The sequence below is a fragment of the Mustela erminea genome, chromosome 17 (genome assembly GCF_009829155.1).
Source record: "Mustela erminea isolate mMusErm1 chromosome 17, mMusErm1.Pri, whole genome shotgun sequence".
NCBI lineage: Eukaryota > Metazoa > Chordata > Mammalia > Carnivora > Mustelidae > Mustela > Mustela erminea.
The window spans coordinates 1,774,570-1,802,460 of NC_045630.1; the positions used below are offsets into that span (position 1 = coordinate 1,774,570).

General features: G+C 47.7%; 2 protein-coding genes across 11 annotated transcripts in view; both read right to left on the reverse strand.

The window, feature by feature from the left end:
- Positions 1-583, reverse strand: part of F5 (coagulation factor V) — a 67,915-nt gene extending 67,332 nt beyond the window's left edge. The window contains exon 1 of one of the 2 annotated variants that reach the window (XR_004279979.1): positions 319-583. Coding sequence is in view for 1 of the 2 variants with exons in the window: in XM_032317457.1 (XP_032173348.1) it covers positions 319-476 (158 nt within the window). In the remaining variant the exon portion in view is untranslated. The remainder of the gene's footprint in view (positions 1-318) is intronic. The other variant, XM_032317457.1, reaches the window with a different exon arrangement.
- Positions 584-3,545: 2,962 nt separating this feature from the next.
- SELP (selectin P) overlaps positions 3,546-27,891 on the reverse strand; it is a 43,363-nt gene continuing 19,017 nt past the window's right edge. For 7 of the 9 annotated variants that reach the window (XM_032318257.1, XM_032318263.1, XM_032318262.1 and 4 more), the window contains 14 exons: positions 27,380-27,487; positions 26,733-26,918; positions 25,809-25,994; positions 25,134-25,319; positions 23,445-23,630; positions 20,916-21,101; positions 17,525-17,710; positions 12,274-12,459; positions 10,757-10,969; positions 9,587-9,772; positions 8,465-8,584; positions 6,174-6,204; positions 5,102-5,157; positions 3,546-4,237 (listed from right to left, as the gene is read on the reverse strand). In XM_032318257.1, the coding sequence (XP_032174148.1) occupies positions 5,103-5,157; positions 6,174-6,204; positions 8,465-8,584; positions 9,587-9,772; positions 10,757-10,969; positions 12,274-12,459; positions 17,525-17,710; positions 20,916-21,101; positions 23,445-23,630; positions 25,134-25,319; positions 25,809-25,994; positions 26,733-26,918; positions 27,380-27,487 (2,015 nt within the window). In that variant the 3' untranslated portion in view covers positions 3,546-4,237; position 5,102. The remainder of the gene's footprint in view (positions 4,238-5,101; positions 5,158-6,173; positions 6,205-8,464; positions 8,585-9,586; positions 9,773-10,756; positions 10,970-12,273; positions 12,460-17,524; positions 17,711-20,915; positions 21,102-23,444; positions 23,631-25,133; positions 25,320-25,808; positions 25,995-26,732; positions 26,919-27,379; positions 27,488-27,891) is intronic. The other 2 variants (XM_032318259.1, XM_032318261.1) reach the window with 2 other exon arrangements.

The window sequence follows — 27,891 nt, forward strand, 5'->3', positions numbered from 1 at the left end:
GAAGGGGCTCTGCAGGGGGTGGGCTCGCGAGGGGGTCGTGCCTGGAGCTTCCGAACCAACGCGCTGATGACGCCCACGACCCCAGCAACAAACCCCCATCAACCAACCCTTCCAGCCGCGCGCAGACGACCGCGCGGAGCCTCCGGGGCACTCTACGGTCAGAAGCAAAATAGCGATTTTGGTTAAAAATGAGCAATAAGTTGTTGGGGTTTTCTGCTTTGTTTTGTTTTTGGGTTTTCTTTTTTTAGCGGTGGAGCTGCGGGAGGCGCGTCCCCGCGCGCGACCGCCGTCCCTCCCCGCAGCCCGCCCGCGCCTCACCTGGGCCCGGGGGTCTCGGGCCGGTAGCTCCAGTCCACGCCCTGGGCCGCCACGTAGAACTGCCGCAGCCGCGCGGCCGCCGCCCCGCAGCAGGCGCCCAGGACCGCCAGGACGCCCAGGACGCCCAGGACGCCGAGGCGCGGGCCGCGCGGGGCCATGGCTGTCCTGCTCCGGGACGCGGCCGGGCGCGCGTGCACTCCGGGCGGCTGCGGGAGGCGGTGTCCTCCCGCCGTCGGCCGGCGCGGGGCCGGGGCTGCGGCCGCGGGGCGGTCCTCCGGGCGAGCGCCCTCCCAGGCGCGGGCTTGGCCGGGCGCGGCGCCCCGGGGACGCGAGGCTCGGGGCGGAGCCGGCGCGCGGGAGCAGGTGGCGACAGGGCAGAGCCCGCCGGCCCCGCGGACTCGCGAGGCGCAGGCAGAACCGTGCCCGCGCCGGCACCTGCGGGCGCCCCAGGGCGGCGGCCCCTCCCTCACCACCGCCGTGAACACCCAGGGGCAAGCTGACGTTTGCCAGACGCTCAGCCCACGCCCTCTGCCTCAGTTTCCCTGGGATCTGGGGGACGGGTCACGCCGCGTTAGGGGCACCGAACCACCGTCATGTCGGTGAGGACGCCGGGGCGTGAGAACACGGGCCCGAGCGGCCCAGAGCGGGTCTGTGGGCCCGGACCGCTCGCCGGTTCCCACCCCTGCGCAGTTCGGCCGCGGACGCAGCAGAGCCGACTCGGTCCCACTTACTGGCTGCGCGGCGTGGGCAGGGCAGGGCCGCGACGTCTTTCGAGCTCAGTTCGGCCGTCTGCGCGAGGCTGGGAATCTGCAGAGACACCTGTTGGGACGTGAGGGCTCCGACTCCGGGCAGCCGAGCGTGGAGCACACCTGTGTTACTGGGACTGGGGTTTTCCTGCCTCAGGGCCCCTTGGGTTTCTTGAGGATCTGGCTGTTTCACACTGCCTTAAGCAATGGCGCTACTGGGTTTTTACCCCGAAGATACAGATGTCGTGAACAGAAGGGCCACCTGTGCCCCAGTGTTCATAGCAGCAATGGCCACGGTCGCCAAACTGTGGAAGGAGCCCAGATGCCCTTCAGCGGACGAATGGATAAAGAAGATGTGGTCCCTATATACACAATGGAATATCACGCAGCCGTCAGAAAGGATGAACACCCGACTTTTCCATCAACCTGGCCGGAACTGTAGGAAATTATGCTGAGTGAAATAAGTCAAGTGGAGAAAGGCAATTGTCATAAGGTTTCACCTATTTACGGAGGACATTAAAAGGCAGGGGGAAATGAAGTGGGGGGGATCGGAGGGGAGATGAACCGTGAGAGACTGCGGACTCCAAGAAACAAACTGAGGGTTTTGGGGGGGCGGGAGGGGGATGGCCTGGCCCAGTGATGGATATTAAGGAGGGCACGTATTGCACGGAGCACTGGGTGTTTCACAAAAACAGTGACTCATGGAACGCTACGTCAAAAACTAATGATGCACTGTATGGTGACTACCATAACATAATAATTAAAAAATCAGATCTTATTTTGCTATTGATAGAAAACCTGAGAAACCTAGCATTATTATAACTGAGACTCCTTGAATCTGCATTCCTCCAAGTTTGTCTTAAAAAAATTTTTTTTTAAATTTATTTATTTGCCAGAGAGAGTGAGAGACTAGCAGAGGGAAAAGCAGGCTCCCCGCTGAGCAAGGAGCCTGATAAGGGACTCAGCCCCAGGACCCTGGGATCATGACCTGAGCAGTAAACAGATGCTTTATGGGCTGAGCCACCCAGGCATGCTCCCAGCTTCTGTCCTAACACGGTTTGTCTCAATAGATTTGCTACATTGTAACCTGGCACCTCACATGCGGTCTCCATGATGTCCGGCTCCTCCACACTTCACTCCTCCTCCGCACAGTCCTGTCTGCTCCTTTGCTGATATACCCTGTCCGCTTAGAATACCCAGCCCTCCCTCATTGCTGAACAGTGTCTGTTCAGAGTCCTATCTCTCTCCTTAATTCTGGACTCAAACCGACCTTTTCCATTTAATGAACTACCACGATATTCACATATGATACTAATATCAAATGCCCTCTATTTGTGTGGGTAACTATTGTTTCCCGACTAGATTATAAACTGGTCAAGAGCTCAACAGTGTCTTACTCTTCTGTATCTGTGAGAGCCACAGAAGCTGACAACCGTCAGAATTCCCTGGGTAGCTTTCACAAATTGTAGATTTTTTAAAAAAGATTTTATTTATTTATTTGACAGCAATCACAAGTAGGCAGAGAGGCAGGCAGAGAGAGAGGAAGGGAACCAGGTTCCCCGCTGAGCAGAGAGCCCGAGGCGGGGGCTCGATCCCAGGACTCTGGGATCATGACCTGAGCCGAAGGCAGACGCTTTAACCCACTGAGCCACCTAGGCGCCCCACAAATTGTAGATTCTGACTCTGACACAGGGCTGGTAACCACTGTCCCATGATACCCAGCCTAGTGATTGGCGTTAAGACAAGCAGAGGTGTTATCAACAGTACATGAGAGAAACTTTAAAAAGCAGTATGTCCCTCTATCCCAAGTTTACTGCCAAAGTTCTTGCAAAATTATTGTAACCTTTAGTTAGACGCTTTCACAATTTTATTTTATTTTATTTATTTATTTATTTTTAAAGATTTTATTTATTTGACAGATAGAGATCAGAAGTACGCAGAGAGAGAGAGAGGAGGAAGCAGGCTCTCCGCGGAGTGGACAGCCCGATGCGGGGCTCGATCCCAGGACCCTGGGATCATGACCTGAGCCGAAGGCAGAGGCTTTAACCCACTGAGCCACCCAGGCGCCCCTCTTTCACAATTTTATTTGCATATTGGCCCATGAGTCATTCATTGTGCATGATACCTTTATTGCCTCACATTTCAGAGACAAGATAACTGTATTGTTTGGCTCTCTACTTTTCACATCAGTTCCAGATTACTATGTAACTTTCAACAATCTAAAAACATGTGATTTAATAAATAACATCTCTTTTTCCTTATAGGATGTTCAAGTGTTGAGGATTTTTTCTGCTTCTCTAATTTTCTGATTGTTTCTTCTTTGATTCTGGGGTGGGGTGGGCAGTGATATGGTATATATTTGCTGACTGATTGAAAGGTTAATCTGTACTTGGGACAACGGTAATTGTGCTTTATATCGATGTAAACAAAATGAGGTACACAGATCCCACTGAACAAAACATCAAATAATAGAGCATGGCATTCGGGAAGAATCTTTTTAATTGCACATTTGAATTTTGGTCTTGAGGTTCTTTTGGGGAGAGTGACCAGTGAAGGGAAGGGGGCACGTGGCTTCCTGTGTTGATTCTTGGTCTTCTGGCACAATGTTGATTCTGGTCTCTACGTTGATTCTGGTCTCTCTGCTGCCTTCCAGAGGCTTCTCTGGAAGTCTTGCAACACAAGTGTAATAGGGCTGCATAAACAACAATCACTGGAGACCCCAGAAGGTCTTACAGAAATTCCCTCAAGTCACAGACACCAGCTGCCTTCCAACCAGTAGCGTACGCCTTCCTCCAGTCTGAAAATAAAGAGGCATTTTTATTTTTCCATGGTCCGGTCTTCTGGTAAGCCAGATGCTTCGGTCTCTGGTTAATGAGTCTGTCAAGAAAGGGACAGCAAAACCCACAGACCACGGCAGATCTCCAGCCCCGGCTTCCGGGGCTTAAGGAAGAGGCGGAGCAGGAAGGAGTGGTGACTGGAGAGTCTGGGCTTGTGGCACAATCCTTCTGCTCTCATCCAGAACTAATCTACAGGAAACCCCATGTCCTTCTTTAATAAGTATTTCCAGAAAACTGCAGCAAACATGCTACAGCTGAAGTCAAGTCTGGCAGGAAGCCTGATGTTCAAAAATAGGATCCTGTAGAGGTTGAGTAAGGAGACCAGCAGGACAGTCTCTGAAAACGAGACAGAAGTAATTAAACTAAATCGATTTTCCTTAAAAGAAAGCAAGCAAGCTTGTAAGCAAGACAGTGAGCGCTCAGCATATCTGTCCCCTAAAGGTCCACGTAGTCTCTTTCTGGATTCCAGACATTCTGCCATCCAGGCGACTTTCCTTAGGAAACTCCACTACTCACAGAGCTTTTGGGAAGAAAGAAAGTGTCAGATTATTTTTGTTGTCCCAGCAAGTCACAGAGGGAATTGACTCCATAAAAGTTGGTAAGGGGATCCTAGGTGGCTCAGTGGGTTAAGCCTCTGCTTTCAGCTCAGGTCATGATGTCAGGGTCCTGGGATCGAGTCCTGCGTCGGGCTCTCTGCTCAGCGGGGAGCCTGCATTCTCCTCTCTCTCTCTGCCTGCCTCTCTGCCTACTTGTGATCTCTGTCAAATAAATAAAATCTTTTTAAAAAGATGGTAAAATTTTTCTAATAGTATGACTTCTGGCCATCAGGCAAGGCCATGGGGTTGTTAATACCTCCAAGCAGCCATTAATGGGAATGTCACACATCCTAAAAATACTTATATCTTGTTAGAACATTTCTAGCCTGGAGGAAATGGAAACCCTCATATAAACTTAACTTTCTATTGTCACTCTAGTGACATATCTTATCCCCCAGATGCCAACACAATTTCCTTCAAGTCTTAAAAGCTTAATACATACTTAAAATTGAACTATTTTTATTATATATTATATTATATTTATTATATATATATTATATTATAAACCTATAGTTTAATTATATCATGAAACATCAAGGTTTAACATTCTTTCTCTTTCCCTACTGTTCCATTTCCTTCAAAAGTATCTTCAGAGGTAACTTACCTTAAGGACTTGGGTCAAATGCAGCATTTGTAAAAACTCCGTATGTTCCCAGGTGGCTAAGGAAGAGAAATACAAAAATGACTCACTATGCAGTTCTGGTCCCTGCCCACAGTCCAGCACATGCTTCCTGCGGAGACATTGGAGTTCCACCCCACCCTGGAATTCTGCTTTAAAAGGAAAACAAAAATAAATGCACAGGAGCTTTCTGAGATACCACTTGGGAGCTCTGGGTGATTGGCACAGCACTTACACCCACGCAACGTTATCGTTGATGCTCTAGGTACCCAAGTAACCTGCTACGCCTCTTCTTGGTGAGAAGGAGTCCTTAGAAAATACCCAGGCTTGATCATCTGCAACAGTTTTCAAAGAATGGTAGTGCTGCCCCCTACAGGTGTTTTTTAAATTTTCATAGGGATCAAGAATTTTGCCCACACATAGTGGGAAAGGGCCAGGGGCGCTGGATACTCCAGAAGGCACAGGGCACAAAAGAATTATCCAGCACTCCACATAATTTTAGAATATCTATTCGATATTCCTGTAGGTGAATAACCCCTGAGCCTAGAATTTAATTGCTTTACATATAAATAATATTTTTTGGCATCTTTTAGAATACAATTGCCACGTGAATTGAGGAAGATTATGACAGGTTTTCCAACCCTCTACCAGAGCCATTCATCACTTGAAAAAGTCAGGCTGGTGTCGGCAACAGCTCTGACGCTGTCTGAGCCACGGAGACAAGGTTCCCAACTGTTGGACTTTACGGTTGTTGACCCAAAGATGCTCACAGCAATGGGCCAAATAATGCCTCGGCTCTAGCGTTTTATTTCCATTATTCATCACTTTCCCTTCATTTCTCATTTACTTTATAATTAGGGCACTTACTGATCTTAAAAAACACTATGTGTGGTTAAGATATGTTATCTGCGTATTTTACTTTAGAATTAGTAAAGGGGACAGGGCAAAAACTCTGTTGCAGAAAGGGGACATTATGTGTAATCATTCTGACATATTACAGTGAATTAAAAAGCCAAACTAGACACATTTACTCAATCTTGAAACAGGTCTATCTTACCTTTGAGGGTTCAAGGGGCTCTCTCCATCATCTAGAATAAGCAAGAAGACACAAATGATCAGTTGAAAAGAAACAAAAAAACCAGGAGGCGGAGGAGAAAGGTCATCGGTGGTAGGAGGGGCTGGGGAAAGTCGGTGTACTGATTTTCAGATGGGCCCATCGTCAGGCATATACTGAGAACAAGCTCTCTCTGAGAGGTAGGACCTCTGCTACCTAAATTAAACACTTGACAGTATGTAACCCAGAGACTTTTCCTCTTTGTTCTCTTCCCATTCAGTGACAATGTCTTCTTTTTCCTCCGGTTCCTGCCTTCAGCGTCTTGGCTATTTTTTGTTGTTGTTGATGTTGAGATCATCGGTTCTTGAAACCCACTACTCTGATCCTTGAGGCCCCCGATCACTGCAACCTATGTCACACCCCCAGCCACCTGTTGGGGCTAATCACACAGACAAATCCACACCAACATAACAAGGGCTGTCTGCCTTCTCTGGTAATACAGGGGAACAGGGCCTCCCATCTCAACCCAAACAATGACGCCGACAGTGGAAACTTTAAACATGGCAGCAGGCCTGTCAATCATCCCATAGATAGATAAAGGGGGAAAATCATCTCATGGCTAAGTAAATTTCAAAAATATTAGATCAAATGAAGATGAACAAGTGTATTCATTACATTATTATTGAGCCTTCAAGGTGATAATGACTATGTATTTTGAATTTAGAGGGAATGTATATGCAGCATTTTATTATTATTTGGCCACAGGATCTTAAAAAGGCTAAAATCAGCTTGGGACATGTCAAGGAAAAATCCCCCATCCTCACAAATGAGTTTATTCATTATTAAAGATGTTGGAGGATGGGTAGCTGCTGCTTCCTCTTCATGGACTGGAGGGTTCTCTAGCAATGTCCCCAAACTGAAGAAAGAACTTGGGGAAAATGCAGGAATCGTGTGATTCCGACATGGGTATGGAGAGTAGGATCTAGGAGACTAGGAGCCCCTTCTGCAACCCTCCAGTTTTGGTTAAACACAAATGGTCCACCGAAGGACTGGTTGTGGCTCTCTGGTTGTCAAGCAGAGTGTCAGAGCACCACGCTTTGTCCTTTGTGCTCCGCACCCCTTCCCGGGAGAGGAATTTTAGAAAACTAGCCTCAGTGCAATGTGACTCTGTGCATGGAGAGAGCTTCAGACGACGGAGCAAGTGGTTCTGCCATGGAGCAGTTAAGAATGGTTCTCAAGTCGTCAGTTCCGCGAGAACCCCGTCAGCTACAACAGCCTTACCATTTGAAAATGGTATTTCTATAGGTAAGATTGATGGAGCCATTAGTAGGTATTTACTGAATGCTCCTCTGTGCCCGTCCTAGTTCTTTGGGCACATCCTAGCGCCCATCCTTTGTTCTCTGACATCGCTGTCGGAAGTGGCCATTACCTGTACTGGGGCATCTGAGCTGAGCCTTCCTGACGCCTCAGATGCCCCTAGTTCCCTTCCATGAGAAATGATGAAGAGACACATTAGCTACGAAAAGAGGTTTCTGAACTCATGGCTGAACATTTGGGGCAGACAGACAAAGATTGCTTTAACCCTTAAGAGACGGTTCCCTTCTTGTAGTCCTAGGCCAGACCTCCTTCCCTGATGAACAACCTGGGAAACACATCTCCCTCACAGACGGTCTCCCTCCACTGGGTCACATCCCTGCCTCAGTCCCGTGTTAGCGCCACGCATTTTCATGGGAACGTACAGATGTCCCAGTGTGTCACACCAGGTCATGACTGAGCAGCCGTTCCTTACGCCTCTGGCTTCATTTCTCCCTTCCTCCAGAAGCACTTGATTTTGACTCAGAAGCACTAAGTACCTACCACCCTGGGCCAACAAATGACCGTCACTAAGAGGGTGACAAAGGAGGAGAGCGTGGCGCGTGCCGGTTAGTCCTGGTGACAACGAAGGCTACCTGGACCAGAGATCCTCAAATGCCAATGAGTCAACTGGCCTCATCAGAGTTCAGAGGGGAGGGCTTTCGAGAAATTCAGATTTCCCGGCCAGCCTCTAGCTCTCCCTACATGAGGACCTCTGTATTTGCAAAGGTGATTGTGACGGGCAGTCAGCTCTGGAGATGACTTCTCCCGGGCTTGTTTTCTTTAAGGGAAAATGTTTTTCAAACATGGACTACTGACATTGTGGTTTGACGGGCCCAATGCCAGTAGTGATGACATCAACAGTCATACCAGCTCCTCCAACATCACGCATCTTCTTCACAAGAAAGAAGAAAAGAAGGAGAAGACGCTTTCCTATTTACCTTTTTGTCTGAGGCGCTTTCTTAGCAGAGCCAGGAGTGTCCCACACGTCACCAAGCCTATTGTAGAAGCCACTGCTCCACCGAAGTAAGTCAGGGCTTGCTGGATTGTCAACGGCCCTGCTGCGGAACAGACACACAAGCAGGGCGTAAGAAGTGTGTTGCACCAAGGGCCATCATTCTTCCAGGAGGGTCCCAAGGACTGTGAGTTGTGAGACCGCACAAGATTTTCAACGGTCCCGGCAGGAGAGATCTAGAAGCCATAAAACTACACCAACAGTGTGGGGAGCATTTTATTTTATTCCTAATGCTTAAATATCAAACACAATGTCCAAAGGCGTCAGGGGAAGGACTTAATAAAGTGAACAAAATGGGGGTGCCTGGGTGATGAAGTGGGTTAAGCCTCTGCCTTCGGCTCAGGTCCTGATCTCAAGGTCCTGGGATTGAGCCCCACATCGGGCTCTCTGCTCAGCAGGGAGCCTGCTTCCCCCTCCCCCTCTGCCTGCCTCTCTGCCTACTTGTGATGTCTCTCTCTCTCTGTCAAATAAATGTAAAAAAAATAAAGTGAACAAAATGATGAAAGAAGTAGAAGTTTAAGCACATAAAATAAACCATGGTTAATTCTGGGGGCCCAAGATTCAGTATATGACAAAATGTAGTCGCGACAAGCTGTAGAGAAATAAATGAAAACGTAGGAGGTGTATGAAATAAACCTTACAAAGACATGAAGCTCAATTTAAAAAGATCTATGTGTTTTTAGAGGTGTGTGGTAAACAAAATTCTCTGAGATAGTAAATTAGCAATCTGCATAAAGTAAGCTCCAGTTAAAAACATTCTGAAACTTCAGGATGTCTTACACACAGATTATAAAGAAATGAGAGGATGCGTTTGGCACATCTGAGCTCTGAGAAAGGAGTGGTGATTGTCTGCACAGAGTCACAGAATTTAATTCCCACTGTTCTGCCTAAGGCGAGGAGATTCTGCTCTGTTTGTCCTGAAACATTCATTAAGACAGGGAAACCCCGTGATGGAAAGGGAGACACTGTCAGAAATACACAGAAAAGAAACACTGATTTTGTTACATTCCTTATCAAAGTGACTTCTTAACCCCTGTGGGAACTATACCTTGGCAGGCTGGCATGGGAGCTGACCACTGGCCGTTCTCTTGGCACGCTGTTCTTGCTGAGCCGTTAAGTACCTGGCCCTCCGGACAGTAGAAGGCACAGGTTGATCCGTAGCTGAAACCGCCCCAGGGGTTGGAGCAGTTCATGCCGCCAGGTTCAACCACGCGCAGCTCAGAGCATCTGACAGCTGCAGGGAAAACAAACACGTTGAATGAAGGTGGCAGAGCTTACGGTCTCCTCTGTAACCTGCCAGCATTGCCAGCAGATCCGAAAGGGGATGGGCCACATCAACAGTCACACCAGCTCCTCCAACATCACGCGTGCTGCGACGTCCGCTCAGAGAACGGCAGCCTGAGAGCTAGGATGGGCGCAGAGGAGCGTTCACCGAATACCTGCCCATGGCTCCATCAACCTTACCTACAAAAATACCATTTTCAGAATTTCACGTCTCAAAAATACTACTCTTCTAACTGGATCATCAGCACCACTGGTAATTAGCCGGCATGTCAGCATGTGTTAATTAAAATATTTAATACTTGTTTAACACAGCTGCCTCCAGAAGCTCAAAGGAAGTAGAGACTGTCGCCTTCTCTAACCTTTTCTTCAGGGAACTTCGGGTTATTGTCCTTCACACGTGGATGGAAACTAAAGCTCGGGAAATCGACTCCAGCATTACTGAGCAACAGCAACATTCCCAAAGCATCATCCGGGTCCTCATGGGGAACCCAAAGACGGAAGAGACACAGTACTTCTGTACGGGGTGACAGCCTTTCCAGGGACATCGCGCGTGGCTCGTCCTTTTCGCTAGGTTCCAGTTAGGAAAGTACGGGATGTTTACACTATCCATCATTCATGGAACTGCAACTTGTTATTTCACAATTTTTGTAGTTGGTTTCGTGTTGGGCAAACTTGTTGCTTTCACACATTGGGACATTTGCAAACGTTTCCTCCTTTATGTCTTTGAGACCAGGGCATTTACTTGTGACATAGCAAGGGGAGAGGTGACATGCCTGTGGCACATTACCACCAAGTGGGATTAGTGTAGCTTTCATGGGGGAGCTGACATGTGTAGTGGTCGTTGGGCAGGATGGGATTTCAACAGGCAGTGTGACGATGAGTGTGGCCGCCAGCCGGAAGGCAGCAGCAGAGCTGCATGCCCCTTTCCTGTTACCTCTGCATGCCGGAGTTCCTCCTGTCCACTGTCCTGAAGGTCTGCATCTGCGAGCACTGTCTCCCATGAGTGTGAATCCAGCTTTGCATCCAAAGTAACAAGTGGTGTTCAAGCCAAAGTTTCCCAGATGGTGCCTACAGGACATGGTTCCTTGCTCTGGCGTGATGAGGGCTGGGCATCGGACCGCTTCTGAAGTACGAGCCGTTACTGTGCCTGCGTGAAAACATGTTTCTCTTTAAAGAGCTCCCATTCAAAGGAGCATAATGGAGTTAAGACTGATACGGAGTAACTGGCTTCCACCCTGGTAGCAAGGGAGGCTCTAGCAATAGCTCCTCAAGGAAGTTAAAGTGAATTGTTCATCTCAGGTATGGAAAATCAGATGAGAAAAAAAGTGCCTAAAAATATCCTTGGAGGGAGCATCTGGGTGGCTCAGTGGGTTAAAGCCTCTGCCTTCGGCTCAGGTCATGATCCCAGGGTCCTGGGATCGAGCCCCACATCGGGCTCTCTGCTCAGCAGGGAGCCTGCTTCCTCCTCTCTCTCTGCCTGCCTCTCTGCCTCCTTGTGATCTCTGTCTAACAAATAAATAAAATACTTAAAAAAGAAACAAAAAAAAATATCTATCATCTATCTATCTATCCTTGGATAAGTAATTCTCTAGACCAGAGGAAGAATGGAAGGTGGGACATGATGTCAATGTTACCAACATTTAAAAATAAAACAAAAATTGAAGAGTTGGTGCAGAAATGTAAAAAATTCAGCCGTAAACCAGATGTGCATAAGCTAACTGTCTGCCCTTGCTGCTTCGTTGGGAGGTGGCATCGTCGGGTGGCTGAAGGGCCACATGAAATGCGAGGTGTGCGTGATGTCACCGGCTTTGTCACTGATTTTCTATGTAGCAGGAGGATGCTTGTTGACCTAAAACCTCAGTTCCTTGATTTGAGAAATGGGACCAGTGACTCCAACCCTCGGACCCTCCTGGGGATGAAGCAAAGGAGGCCATTCAATCGACTCAGTAAAGGTCTCTGAGAAAAAGAGGCCAACGTCATGAAAGAAAATTTCTGCTTAAGAATCCACAGATCCTGGGGCACCTGGGTGGCTCAGTCAGCGTCTGCCTTCAGGTCAGGTCATGGTCCCGGGGTCCTGGGATCGAACCCCGCATCAGACTCCCTGCTCAGGGGGGAGCCTGCTTCTCCCCGTCTCTCTGCCCCTCCCCCCACTTGTGCACTGTCTCTCTCTCCCCCTCTCTTTCATAAATAAGTGCAAATCTTCAAAGAATCCATATATTTTTTAATCACAGAAATTAGAAGTCCTGTCATTCCTTACAAACTTTTAAATCCATGGGCTGTGTTTCTTCGATTCCAGAAGATGACCCATTTTAGACTAAGAAAAAGAGCTTTCACAGTAATAGTATTATAACGCATATCTGTCACATAGTAAGAGCTTTTATAAGTGTTTGTTATTTTTTTGAAGAAAATTTCCGGAAGAAGAGCCGTCTCAGTGAGTGTATAGTATTTTACCTTCGCAGGTCGGTGGAGGTGCCGTCCATTTTCCAGAAGCTGTGCACTCAACATTACTGGATCCTTCCAGCTTCAAACCCTTGTTACAGGAGAAACGGCAGGTGGAGCCAACCCCGAGTTCCTTATGCGTGTCAGAACAAGCCAGACTTCCCCGCTCTGGAGCAAATAATTCTGGGCACTTGATGGCTGGAGAGTCAAACAAATTATGTCACAATCTTCAAGTTTATTCAGAAGCCAGGTATGCACCGAATTCATTCATTCATGTCTCTAACAAATATTTGCTGAGCATCTACTAGGTTAGGTGTTTTGCTAGGCAGCCAGTATTCCACAAGTAATAGGACAGATCGTTCAGTGCAGTGGCGGGGAAGGGACGGCAGGCTCACAGCTGAAGGTGGAGGGAGAGGTCACAGAAATGAAGTCAAAGGGTTAAGCAGTCACACCTAAGAACCCACAGTTTCATCCTCTTCTCTACGCCCCTGTGCTTCGGAGACCCTGCCGCCCAAGGCTCTCGCTGTCCTGTCTGGACGGGTGCGGTCCCGGATTCCACGTCTGCCTTTCCTCCTGCCCGAGGCTACTTCCTCATAGATATCCTGCCAACTCCTCAAACCCAACATTTCTAAAAAGGCAAGATTGATCTTCTGTTCTAAACTATTTCCTCCGTTTGGATCCCCAGGCTCTTTTTTTAATACCACAGTCCCCTAGCACAGGAAAGCTGAAAAGCTTCTGGTCAAGCTAGATTAGTCCCTGGAAATTCCCTGAACTGACTTATGTGTACTTGCCTCCGGTTCTTGGTCATGTTGCTCTGAATTTCTTTCTCTTTTCACTGAAAAAAATCCTACCCCTCCTGTAGGAAACAGCTGACCACAGCCTCTGTAGAGACTCTGCTGATCTCTATAGCCTGGACTTCTCTTCTGAACACACCAGTTTTCTGTTTGGGCTTACGTGTCGTCATACCCCTGCTGTAGTTTCCCTCACCTTCTGGATGGAAAACGTAAAATCCAAGAGCCAGGGGTGCTGGACTGGCTCAGCTGGAAGACCGTGTGGCTCGTGATATCGGTGTCATGATTTCGAGCCCCACACTGGGTATAGAGATGACTTAAAAAAAGAAAAAATTTTTAAAAAATCCCAAGAATCACAAAACTTAGTGTGTTTCACAGTTCACACTGCCGGGTCTCAAGAGTTGGTACTCGTGAATCATTTGCTAAGTGGGTGAATAAACAAATTTTTAGTTTAATCAGCCATTTACCTCAAAAAACTTTTAGAAATTACTGTAGTTATTTATTTCTGTAAGGATCATGTCTTTATGTCCATTAAATTCTCTGACATAAGACTATCACTTATCATCAAATATTCGACAAACTCAGTGACTATTCTTTCTTTAAATCCAAGCTATTTGAACGCAATGCCTTGGTCAAGCCAGGCTCATTTTGCTTAGCACTTTTGCCTCAAAAACAAAACAAAACCTCTTGAAGTCTTATGTGGTACCTCACAGAAAAGTGATTATTTCTAGCCTTTACACAGCACCCCAAGTGTTTTTCAGTGACAGGCGATTTGCCAAAAGATTGTGGATCCTCATGTCATGAATCCATTCAAACAAAGTAACACACTGAATTTCAGTTTAGAATGCTCAAATTTTTGAGTAATTGGTAAATCCATGGCTGGCAGATCAATTTCATTTACCAAACATTTATTAAATATGCCTGTTAGTGTAAATCATAGACATTAAATCACCTGTGAACAGTTTCACTAAAATGACTTTTTTAGACTCTTTCAGGATTTTATATTTAAGCCCAAGAAAGTGTATAATGTCAACTGCAGGACAGCGGGGACCTTGTCAGTTCTTTTCAACCCTATATCCCAGGGGATAGGGTCTGGCACCTAGTAGGGCTTCTAAAATGTATGTAACTTGGATGCATGCTAGCGAGTGTGTTTACGTCTGAAAAGAAACTGGAGGAGTTACTCTCTGAAAAATTGATTCATGTGACCGTCAGTACACAACGAGAGTTACTACAGCATTAAATACACTGGGGGCCATGGCTTTGATCTCAGTTTTGTCAGTCTTGTTCTGCCAAGATTGTAGCTACAGGTTTTTCTTTTTGGGGTGTTGTTGTTGTTTTGTATATGAAAGTCTCTGAATCCTCTTAGGTAAGAATTAACCTTGTCCAAACAAAGGCCTCTATATGACTTTAAGGCTTTGACTTCAAATCAAGTAGGGAAGACATTCTCCTGCCTGAGAGGCAGCTTTGATGAGATACACAGAGGCCTAACCCCCGTCTGGTAAATGGTGGGTGCCCAGCAGATGTGGCTGAATTACAGGTGTGAAGTGGCCAAGGATGCTGCCGGGGGAGGGGCCTAGGGCCAAAAGAGAGGAGGAGTAATTAATTACAAGAATAGAGAACTGATAAGAATTGTTTTTGTCACGTGCTTAGTGCTTAGTGCTCTATCTCCGTGAGCTTCCAAGCAGTGCTATCACAACGACCTTCACTGATGTTTTCTGTAACCCAGGAAGGGTTGTATGTAAATCCATGAACTGTTGAGTTCACTGGCCCTCTGTCATTAACTGACAGCAGATTGGCTTATATTATCTTAAATAGATTTAGTAAATTCTCCCCTATATCTTTTTATTATCTCTTTTTACTTGAGTTAATTTTTGTCAAGAAACTCTTAGAAGGAAGATACAGTATAAATAATAAATTCCTAAACTCAAACTTTAGAGATAACGACTGCGTCCCTCTGGGGAGTCAGAGAAACGTTGGAGGGTGGAGAAAACCGCAGAGATGTGAGCCAGGCCAGGGTTCAGAGGGCAGCGGGGTGCTATGTTATAGGACTTGGATGAGCAGGGACTTGGCAGAGCAGAGACGGGACTGGGAGTGGTCACTAGGAGTTGGGTCCAGTGGCCAAAGGTGGTCTCCAGAGGGTCAGTGACAAAGTGATTAGGAGAGCGGTAAAATCAGTGAAGATAGTGGCCCAGCAGTTGGGGACATAAAGGTCACAGCAACCAGAGATAAGCAATTCGGGAAAGGACTTCAGGTCCCAGGGGAGGAAGGCAGTGAGGAGACTGGGAAATACGGCAGCACCCAAATCGCGAAGGGCCAAGGGACTGGTGTTCTGACTAAAAAAGAATTAAAATATCTGCAGAGCCACTGGAAAATGAGATCTCGCATTGCACTCTGAAGTGGGAGACTGAGTGCGCCACCGGCCACCCCGTCCACCTAACTCAGTGGTCCTCAAGCCCTGTTGATACAGAGCCTGACACAGAGCCACAAAACTCTATGCAAAAATCAGGATTCTGGGTCAATGCTGAAGGTTAAAATGTTATAGATTCAAGCATGTAGGAAAAGAAGAGGAATGATTTGCCTAAATCCAGAGGATAAATTTGGAGGGTGAGGTGAAAACACAGACCCAACAACCAGAGCTGAGGCTCCGACAGCATTGCTGGTTCTGAGGCCCACAGCTGGCCGAAGCTGCCGGCCACGACGGGTTCCAGGCATGGCAGGACCGGTTCCTGCACCAGGGGAGGCAAACGCCTCCTCTCCCGGAGAAGAGGGGGCTGACAGACAAAAGGGGAAACAGGGGCTTTGGAGATTAGATTACAGCTGTAACAACCACAGTGGTGACATATATGATCTAAAATTTTAGTGAGATCATTCTTAGGCATTTTTTATTCTTTAGCCTTAATGCAGAATGTGGAAAAACAGCTTATGATAAATGTCGGTGGAATAAATGACTGAGTGAATGAAAAATGAATGAGGAAGCCTGAGCCCTTAGTGTTATCCGGGGAGTGTTCTAGATTCCTCCAGTGCCTGCAGTATAGCTCTCATAGCAGATGGCAGCCTTCTGTGTCCTCAACCTCAGACTTCTTGACCAGAAGACATCGGCGTGTCTACTCTCCTTTTGGAATCTAGGAAACTGCCCCCCACCCCACCCCGCCACGGGCTCTCATGTGCCTTAGAGGACGCAGGGCTTGGGAAGAGCAGCGCAGGTCTTCTGGTATTAATCTAGCGCTCACGCCGCAAGAAGGAATAAACAATGTCTCAGCTTTTTTCTCTTTCATGCAACACTAAGAGATTTCTACCAACACAGCCTCTGGTCTGATCACCAGGCATTGCCATCTCTGAAGTTCATGGCCTCCGGTAGAGCGGCAGCCTGGCCGCTGGCCAACAGAGAACGCGCGCCAGAGACCGAGGTTTAGGGACACCGCCGCTGGGGGGCAGTGCAGCGTCACGATGACAGCACGGCCGGACCCGGCTGGAGTCCAGCTCCACGCTTCCCAGCTCCTTGGCCTTTGCCGTCTAGGCATCCTCTCGAAGCCTCCATTTCCTCATCTTTACAAGGGATCAGAATATCCACGCTCATGGCTGTGGTGCAGGTCGGATGGGATTCTGTCTGTGACAGAGCTGGTCCTTGTCCCGTAGGCAGTAAACATCAGCTGCTGGTACTGGTCTCGTCATGACTGAGCACCCTGAAAAGGGCCATGAGGGCCTGGGCTCCGTTAGCCAGAGGCTCGGGGCAGACCAAGACAGACGGGCTCCAGCTCCCGTTTTGAAGGGACAGTTCACTGTCCACAGGGCTCGTGCGTGAGTCAATTCAACAGTGAATGAAAAGCGGCAGCTGGTGAGTGTTTGCCACACGGCTCCTTCCTCTTCGCCGCAGGGAGACAGAGCTGAAGGAGGCCTGGGTCCTGCCGCAGAGGACCTCCCAGTCCACGTGGAGGCAGAGCCCGCAGAGAGGGGCCGAGTGGCCTGCGAGGTCCCGGAGGGGCAGGGATGGCATCACATCCATCGCTGCAACGGCTCAGTGCGGGGCTCAGCAGGGCTCGGGGAAGGCGGTGTAGGAAGGCGGTGTAGGCGGTGTAGGCAGTGATGAGCCGCTGGTGGAAACACACTCCATAAGGAAGTGAAAGTCCGTTGGTGCAGCCGCGCTTCGTCTCTTACTCAGGATGCGAATCGCAACAGGTCACTTAGCCCCCCTGAGCCTCTGCTTCCTCGGTTGGGAAACAGAGATGATACCGCCCTTCTCCACTATTTCAGAACAGGGAAGACGTTAAAACTCACAGTGCTACTAAAGCACTTTACCAGGCTGTGAAGCGTTTAAACGTACAGGGAAATGCAGAGAGCAAGACAGAGTGACCCCGCTCTGCGGAGAGGGGGTTCGCTTTAGATTGGGAACAGTTTTACACGAATCCCTGGTGATTCTTCCTTCTGGCCTCTTATCTGAGAAGCCATACGAAAGGACAGAGCCGCAATCCTACCTTCACAAGTTGGTGCGGAGCCTGTCCAATGTCCAGATGGAGTGCAATCCAGTACCTGCGGTCCGGATAAAGAGAATCCTTCATCACAGGCGAATCGGCACGTGGCCCTGTAACTGGAATCCCCCAGAGGCTGGACGCAGGTCATTGTGCCGTTGTGAGGGCTTCCCAAAGCTGTGCACGTACTGGCTACCACGGGCAGAGAGAGCAGAGTGGGGTCGTTAGAACCCAGCAACCTGAAATCAGCCTGTTTTCACGCCCTTCATCCGCCCCAGCATTTGGCTGGAACGATCGTCTGAGCTTCATGCTGCTTCCTCACCACTTAGAGGTCAGGCGAGTGTAGAACAGCAGCAGCCGTTATCCTGAAACCCCTCCATCAAGAGCTTTAGACGTCATTTAAAAAGGGAGCTGGTGTTTTGGAAAGATAGCTTCAAGTGTCCCTGGACAGGCATGGAAGTGGCTTTGACACCTTTAGAAACAGAACTATTGGCCTCAGGGTGACTGGGTGGCTCAGTGGGTTAAAGCTACTGCCTTTGGCTCGGGTCACGATCTCAGGGTCCTGGGATCGAGCCCCGCATCGGGCTCTCTGCTCAGCGGGGAGCCTGCTTCCTCCTCTCTCTCTGCCTGCCTCTCTGCCTACTTGTGACCTCTGTCTGTCAGATAAATAAATAAAATCTTAAAAAAAAAAAATAAAGAACCATTGACCTTGCCAGAACACAGTGACTAATGACAGGAAACAGGAAAACAAAGTAAAATACTTTCTCCTCCCACAAAAGCTCCTTTCCCCAGCCAAGGGGTAGAAAGAATCTGGGTCTAAATCCTTGTTGTGTCCTTATCAGCACAGTGTCTCTAGACCTTTCCGATCTTCAGTTGCTTCATCTGTGAAATGGGAAAATGATATTCCCCGCCTTGCATGGGGCCCTCAGTTATACAGAATAATAAATTAAATCAGATGTAAAAACTTAAATTTAAAAATATCTTAAAGATCACGGACACATGGTAAGCATGTAATGGAACTGGCCATCTGCAGATGCTCTTCCCACCAATGCCATCCTATACGGTGACCAGCCCCAGTGACTTACTTGTCCACTTACAGAAAAGGTAAATTACAGCTCGTGGTTCTTGACCACAGTTCATACACACAAAGCTGGAGATGGTGGCGGACTGGCTTGGGTTGGAATCATGCTCTGAGGGATGGGGCAAATCACTTAAACCTCTCAGAGCCTCAGTATCTTCACTTCTAAAATGAGGAAAATGGTACTGCCTGGCTCCCAAAATTTTTACAAGGGTCAAAAGCAAAAAAAGACTCTTAAGTAAATGTCAGTAACTGTTGAGATATCCCTCTGACAATTAATGAAACTATAATGTCCAGATTCAACAAGTCAACATTAAAAAATGAAGACTAAGAGAATGCATGGTTTAGGGCTTTCTTCTTCACTATTTGGTTTGACTGAGTAGCGTACGGCTTCGGACCAGAGTCAGTGACAGGAGGCCTGAACCCATGGCCACTCTTCAGCCACTGACTTGAACTGCTTGAAGTTCCAAAAGTATTTTTTATACCTTTCTCTTCCCTTTCCCCCCTCCCCTCTCCAGCTATATCCCCCTCAACCTGATCAAATTCTCCAAAGACCTCGTCATTTTCTGCCACTTGAAACATCTTCCTGTCTTCAGTGTGCACGTGTGGGTGGTGGGAGAGAGGAGAGGAGACACATCAAGAAGGCTGTAGCCTGGAAGGAACAACTGGGAGGGTCTTGGTGGCATGGAATCTATATCAAGCTCTTTTATGGCCTTGCCTTCTGATAGCGGGGCTCTGAGAGCTGCGTGTCAGAAGGCAGCCGGGCAAAGGGGACTTAGAAAAGGGAAACTGTCTGATAACACGGTCAGGAGTCTTACAACAGTCAGCGGGTTGCAAGCCTTCTGGTCCCTTCCTGCCCAGCCCACATTTGGGTATTTCACTTGAAGCTCACCCAACAACAACAGGAGAAAGTTCAGTCAGAATCAACAAAGAGCTAAAAGCAGGAGGGAACTAGAAGGTCACAGGAAGCCATGGTGAGTGTCAGCCTCCCCGCTGTGAAACACCCACAGGCAGCACAGTATGGGGCAATGAACCATGACTCTGATGACTATGACAGAATTCTGGGGAAGGATCCCAGTCCCTGGGACAGCCCTCCGCAGGGACTCTGAGTTCTTCCCCAGAACTTCATGGAATTTGTAATATACCCAGGCTCCAGTGTGGCCAGGATTAAAGCTGAGAAGGCAAGGTCAGAAGCCTCATTCTGGTCCTTCTAGACCCTGCTTGGAAGCTACTCTCAACCCCAGCACCAGGGTCTTGCCATGCTCTGGTGCCTGGAAATGAAGGACGTCCAATTCTATTGAGTTCATTCATTCATTCATTCAACCATTCATTTATTCGCTGTTGACCTGACGTAACTGTGTGTGTGTGTGTGTGTGTGTGTGTGTGTGTGTGTGTGTGACCTGAATAGCAAGTGGTTTCCTCTTCATTAAAAACCTGTGTCTGCCTGTTTTCACTCAGATGTTAGAAGTCTGTACAAAGTGAAAGGCAAAGGCAAACAATTCAGGATTATCTAGTATTTTACTATTTGATTTAATTATTAAAATTATATATGCATCATAAAAATACTAATTGCATAGAGGGAAAGTGAATGGGGAAAATACTGGAAGATTTCATACAAGAAAGCTAAAACAATGCCTATTTCAGGCTGGGAGTATTTAAGAGGATTTTTTTGTTTCTTTATGTTCTTATTTTCCTGTAGTTTTACAAATAAGAATCTTGCTTGTAAAAGTGATATTTTCATAAATATAACCAAAGAACTGGATACATCGAGGGGACAAAAGGAATGGGGGGGAGGGTATAAGAAGCATACATCTGTGCTTCAGTTCCCAAACACAAAGGATCAGAACCCATTTCATAAAATATCGGCAGACGACCCCGGCTCTCTTTTCGGCCAAGTACTCCAAGTGCTCCTCCCATTGCATCAGGACACCCACAGGGCGCCCGCCTTCCGCCTGGTTCCTAGGAGCGAAATGCCAGTCAGCCTTGGGGCAACCATCCTGAAGCTATTTTTTCCTTTGTGGCCTTCTTCTGAGGCATTGTTTTTAGCCAGGAGAACAGTGTACCTGGTTCGTGACAGAAGCTTCCAGATCCTGGTCAGAGGCTGATAGGGCCCTTCCCTATCTCCTATTGCCAGACATCCTGCTACTCATGTTATCTGCCTGGCCCTTGCAGGCGACTGCATTTGGAATCAATGGGTTACAGGAGGAAAGTGTTTATTAATTTTCCAGTCCATTTCAAACTTCTGGCCCCTAGACAGTCACCACTGCTAAAATACAGCCTGCCGTGGATTTCTGGGAAGGTGAGGAGGATTCACCTTACCGTGGCATTCTGGAGGAGGAGAGCTCCAGTTCCCAGAGCGCAGGCACCGCAGCACGCTTGCTCCCACCAGGTGGGAGCCTTCGCTGCACGCGAAGTGGCAGGTTGATTGGTACCTAAAGGCACCAAGTGGGTGGGAGCAGTTCACCTGCCCCTTGTTTGGAGCCAGAAGATCCTGGCACTGCAGAGCTGCAAGTAAGAAAGTGAGGGAGTGAGGACAGAGTAATACACAGGTACACATTAATTTTGACCGCTTAATCCTTTCTAGGGCCAAGAACGGGGGTTTCTGAGTGGGGACTGTTTAAACTGGAGGATGAGAAAAGCCTCCATCACAATGGCACATGGAGGAATTTATACGGAAAACTCATTGTTAAGCATTTTGGCATTTTGGCAATATGCACGAACAATTTTCAAAAGATCATATTTTTGGATTCAAGAATGTATGCTAAGAATGTAATCAAGATGCATATCAAAAAATCAATTCAGAGATTTTTTTTGAATGAAGACATTACTTGTCAGAGCAAAATACTGAAAATAAACGGAAATGCCACTGATCAGAGGCTGATAACAAATTATGCTGAATCGATGGAAGGAGTACTAAAGGTCGCTAAAAATGATCTATTTCATCTTGGAAAGATATGGGAGGTATCTCAATGTACAATGTTCAGTGAAAAGCGAATAAAAATGACATATATGCTATGATCTCAATCATGTAAAATAGACGGTCAGAGAGAACAGGTGCACTGTAATATGATAAGTCTTTTCTCATTGTAAAAATATGAACAATAATTCTAATACCTTATGGAGATATGTAACTACCTTATGGAGACTCTAAAGTGCTCAATAAATATTATCCGTGGTCGACAGATATTACCGGGGACAGCAGCAAGCAGCAGCAGCTCGTGCTGACAGATGGCAGTAACACCACTGGAAGCAGACCCTGACCGTCTCTTTCTCTTTCTCTTTCTCTTCCCCGAAAACACCTGGGAAGCCTGGCCGTGGAGTTATTGAGACCACATCTCAGGAAGCTAAAGAGAGTAGCCAACCATCTTGGGGTGTGATAAGACATTTACGTGCCTGGAGACAAGAATGGCCCCAGAGGGATTCTCTTATGATCTCTCCCTCCCTTTTAAGCACAGCAAAGCTCCCTTTTGTGTCTGTCTCTCAGACACATTCACGACACATCCCACTGCCCTCGCCCTCATGGCGTATGGTCATCTAGTCCCTCACTGTCTCATTTTTGGGTTCATTTTTCCATTTTTTTTTAATCGTGGTAGGATACATATGGTATAAAATTTACCACTTAACTACTTTTAAGTGCACAGTTCACTGATACAAAGTACACTCACCTCGCTGGGCAGCCATCACCACCAGCCAGCGACAGAGCACCTGTCCTCATGGTGCACTCAGCCTCCACACTCATTAAACAGGAACCCCGCAGTCCCCTCCTCTCAGCCCCTGGCAACCACCAGTCTGCTTTCTGTCCATGATTTGAACTACTCCAGGGACCTCGTATGAGGGCACTCACCCCTTACCCTCATCTGTCTTCTTATGTCACTAAGCACAATGTCCCTGCGTTTCAGCCATGGTATAGCGTATGTCAGAATGTCCTTCCTTTTTAAGGCTAAATAATACTTCACTGTGTATCTCAACCACAGTGTCTTCTCCATTCATCCGTTCATGAAAACTTGGGTTGCTTCCACGTTTTTGTTACTATGAATAATGCTGCTATGGACATGAGTGTACAAACCTTTTTCCCTGTTTGCAACCCTGATTTCCAATTCCTGCCTCATTTTAAAATCAGGATATACTTAGATCCGGGGGATTCACATAAATTGCCCAAGGATCCCAGTAAACAGCAACACAAAATGCCAATGTTGTATTTCTAGGACGTGACTTCTGTGTGGTGTACTCCTTGTAAAAATAATAATCCTAGTGACTTCCTTATGCCTCTGCTCTCCTGTAAGAGCAAAATATGGAAAACATGAACTACCGAAGGAAGATTACTTTGTAAAATCAGATTGCAGACATAGGATTTATAAGGCAATGTTGTTATTTTACATACATTTGTAAACTCATGCAGTTTTAAGCTCTCTTTGCACACATTAATTTACAACCATGAATGAGGCACGTAGGTAAGGCAGATAATAATACTTCCATTTTACGGGAAACACTGAACTTCAGAGAGACCAAAATCTTGTTGCCAGGAAATGATGGAACTAGACTAAATGCCTTGTGCGTTAGTCTTCTACCGCCCTACGTTGATCCTTGTGCATCATTCCCTCCTCCCAACCTCTGTCTCCTTTCCGTCATGCCAACACATTCCATCAGTCAGTGCAACTCTCGCCTTGAGCTCCAATACGCTGTAATGGACATGCACTTTGCTCACCCTTTCCTCCCTAGAGCCGACACAAAGGGTCTGGCACTAGTGGTTCTTGGTGAATGTTTGATGCATAAATGCCTTACTTCAAACGCAGGTGTGATGCCTAACCAACTGAGAGACACAGAAGGAACGTTCCAAGGTCACAGTACCTTGACACACCGGTGCTGGTGCTGTCCACTGTCCCAACTCAGTACACTGGACTAGGTCAGCTCCTTCCAGCTTGAAACCCTCGGCACAGTGGAAGCTACAGCTGGTGTTGTCCTGGAATGCTCCTGAGGATGGGGAGCAGTCCATGCTGCCGTGAACGGGACTCTGCAGTGGCCCGCAGGCAATGGCTAAATGGGAGAAAGTTGTCGTTGAAACTGGGTCGTGGAAGGGCTCAGTTCCTTCTCAGGAAGACCTCTCAAGAGATGCATCTTTCCTACCAAAATTACCCACATGTTCAGAGCCCTGAATCCTCCCTTTTCCAAAATGGAAACTGCCTAGAATGCCTTCCTATGCCCTCTTTGCCTGGGTCACTCACCTGCCCTTTGATTTCAGCTTAGACTGCACTCTCCTTAGGAAACCTTCCCTGCCCACCCCAGCTCAGGAGTAATGACTCCTTTAGTGCACTCTCCATGCCCCTTGCACCTGCAGACACTGTCCGAGCACTATCCCTTGGGCCACAGGCTCCTGGAGGCTGGGCTCAGTCATTCTGAGCTGGATCCCAGGGCCTGGCTCTTTAAATATTTACTCTTTACTTAAATTAAATACTCTTTAAATATTTACCGGTGGTATTTGTGGAATTGGATCTGGAAAGAGTTGACATGGAATAGGCTGGACTTTTAAGGAAAAAGCTGGGATAATCGAGCCCATTGTTGATACACTATTACCCGGGCTTAAAAAATGATATTGAGTGGGGGTCATATCTCTGAAACACAGGATGTCAACTTCATCAGACTTCGAATGCCAAGTGAGCGCAGTCCAAGGAGAGTTCCTGCATGAAATTAATCCCTGAGTGACCCCAGTTCTGATGAAGTCAGATTTCTTCATGCACTTCCTTGACAGAACATTTTGACTCCAAGCTATTCCTGCTTGGTTTTTTGTTTTGTTTTTTGTTTTCAGACAAAAGCTCCCATCAACCCTGGGCTTAGACCTCTGGTTTTTACAGAATCAGGGCCTCTAAGAACCAAAGATCCTCTAGTGCTTCTTCTCTCTTCCTTTACGGATGAGAAAAGTGAGGTCTGGAAATGTTAAGTTACTTCCAAGTTCTGCTATCTGGACAGTAGCTGAGGTAGGCTTGTAATCAAGTCTCCTGGGCACTCGCTCATCCAATATTCAATTTCCTGCTGCCCTATCCCTCTTTCTGCTTAATGAGCTGAGGGCATGAGGCAACTGCACGGAATTCAGCCTCGTGCTCTTATGGAAGGGTGGAAGGTTGTGTCACATCCTCAGCCAGGACAGCCTGCCTCCCTCCAGGATCAAAGTCACCTCCAAAAACTTCAACAGGGAATTCCCCTCTTTGTCCTAATAGCCACGTTCCGACTTCCTCTGAAGCAGAGGACTTGTCCCACAGCTTGTATTGCCAGTGAGGCAGGAAGGGGAAAAAAAGAGATAGAGATTGGGTGACCGGTCTAACGCTAACTACTTCACCGATGCTATTTCACTGTGTACATTTTACATCCTTCATGCTCACAAAGCACCTGGAACTCTTAGCTCATTTCATGGGTGAAGAAACCATGCCTCCTGGAGGCTGAAACACCTGTTCCACTGTCAGAGCCTGGAGGAGGCTCCCCTGATCTGGCCAATGTGCCATGACCCTTCCTGGGTGGAAGGGGGCAACGGAAGGAAACTCCTACCTTCACAAGCTGGCAAGGGTGCGGTCCACTGGCCAGAGCCCGTGCAGCGGAGAGAGGCCCAGCCCCTCACCTGGTAGCCAGGTTCGCACCCAAATTTGCAGCTGGAGCCATATGCAAACGCAGAGAGGGGGTGGACACAGTCCATGGTTCCTTTGCCAGGGGCTTTCAGGAGGGGACACTGCACAACTGGAGAGAAGCACCAAGGAGAGAAAGAGAGAGAGAGAGATACTAAGAAAGGAAAAACCAGGCCCACAGCTGGAAGACGATGATGAAACTACCTCAGGAAATCCAGGTGCAGCTAGGAATCTGTGAGGGTCAGAGACCTTCACGATGTTTGTCCAGACTTGGGGACCAGTCCACAGGGTGACCTCAGTCTTAAAATATAAAAGGAGTCCTCCAAGCTCTTCCTAACGTCCTCCATTCCCTTTACCTCTAAGAACCTGTCCTGGTAGATCTTCTACCAGATCTTGTGTGAAATGTATGAACGGGGCCTGTTCTAAAACTGTTCGAGGGCTGTGGGTCTGGGAGAAGGGAGGACTGGTGAGTGGCGGGTGGAAGGAGGGTCAGGCTGTGGCCGTCCAGGCCAACGTCTCCATAGCTGGCCACTGCCATCTGTACTCGCAGCAAGAACAGGGCATGGTGGACATTATCCAAACCCAATCCCAAGAAACTCACCTTCACACACTGGGGCTGCGGCTGTCCACACCCCTGAGGCCATGCACTGCACCACCTCCGATCCAACTAATGCAAATCCCTCTTCACAGCTAAAGTGGCAGCTGGTCCCGTACAGAAAGGCCTCGGCTGAGTGTGGACAGGTCATGCTTCCTCGCTCAGGAGTCTTCAGGGGTGGGCACTGGGCAGCTACAAACAACCCCAGAGTAATGGTGTGAGCCCTTGGGTTATGCCCAGTGCCAGGGAAAGCTCGGGATGCTACAGTGGCTATCGAAACCTTCCCTCAGTGATGGGAGAGGTGACAGAACTGGTTGGTTCAAAGGTACTTTCAGGGGCACCTGGGTGGCTCAGTGGGTTAAAGCCTCTGCCTTCGGCTCAGGTCATGATCTCAAGGTCCTGGGATCGAGCCCCACATTGGGCTCTCTGCTCAGTGGGGAGTCTGCTTCCCCCTTTCTCTCTGCCTGCCTCTCTGCCTACTTGTGATCTCGGTCTGTCAAATAAACAAATAAAATCTTAAAAAAAAAAAAAAAACTTTCAGCAATTGTTTTGAAAGACCCAAACATCCTCATGGTTCATTTACTTTTTGAAGAAGCAACGTAAAATTACCAAATTAATAATACTCAGCCCTAAGGCCTCATTATTATACTCTATTTGCTTTGCAACTGACAAAGACAGAGCCTGTCTCTCTTTGTGATGCTTTTGCCTGAGAATCAAGAATTACACCGATTACCTCACTCTACAGATACAAAGCATCATGAAAATCAAAATTAGTGTTACTCTTATTGATGGGCAATAGCAAAAATCAGAATTCCCCATCTAATGTGGATCCTCATGATTTCTCATATTTTTTTTTTAATGGAGAAAGTTTGTTTTCCTCCTCTGAAATTCTAGTGGTCAGTGAGGATGGAAAGAATAGGGTCCACATACCGACACACTGCGGTGGCTCGCTCGTCCAGACTCCGGAAGCCAAACATTCCAGCTTGCTGGGCCCATTTAGTTCGTACCCTTCCGCACAGTGGAACCTGCACTCTGAAGTGAAGGAGAAGTTTCCCAGAGGGTGGCTGCAGTTCATGAATGCTTGCCGAGGGAGATCGAGATCCCCACACTCTCTGACTGTGGGGACAAAATATTGATTTTCTTTCTCACTGCAGGTTTAAAGACAATGTCAGGTTTGCTAGACGTTGGAAGCTGTTTGTATAACCCTCCGAATCCCATCTCTCTGGGCTTCTAACCCAACCTGGTCCTCTTTACTTGGTGCTTTGGTATTGGCTGCACCTTGGGAAATAATCAGTCTTTCACCGGTTTTTATCAAATGAGCAATATCAGCCTTTGCTTTGCTTTCTTTATGTTTCTTTTACCCTTTAGGATTTTATGAGCCAATGTTCCAAGAAGGAAATGTTTTCCCCAGAGTGTATGTCTTGGGACAGTTGGAGTGGGGCAGACTCACAGATCATGGAGGGGGGGCCAGGGCTAGCCTTTACTCACTGGTGAGTCTCCAACATGATTCTTTCCCTGGAACCACCTCCAGCACAAGACCAATGACCACAATAATATCAATAAAAGAGCGGCCTCACCATATTCACATTCTGGCCCATAGAATCCGGGGAAGCAGGAGCAGGTGTAGTTCCCGATGGTCTCAATGCACTCTCCTTGCTTGCTGCACGACATGTCCTGGCAGGAGGCTGCATGGATTCAGAAGGACCAGAATCATGGGCATTCCCAGGAGGCATGAAGAAAAGCGAGGTTATTCCCCAGGCCACAGACTCAGCCCCTCTCGGGTTAGACTGAGCCGGCCAAACAACAGAAAATGACCGTGTCCTCTGGTGGGCCAGCCTGGCCCCTGTGAAGGACGTTGTAGGAACCCACCAGAGCATTGCCTGGCTTCCATTTTAGGCTGAGCTAAGTGTTTCCTAAGGAGGAATGGCTATGTGAGGCAGAGAGACAAAGAGCCACCAACAGATGTGTAGACAGAGACACTCCTCTATGTGGTATGAAATAGGTTGTGGCTTTTAACCAAGAATATTCTTAGAGTTGTATTAAACTCTACCTGTGACCCCTGTGACAGTGCAGCGTAAAGTTTAGGAAG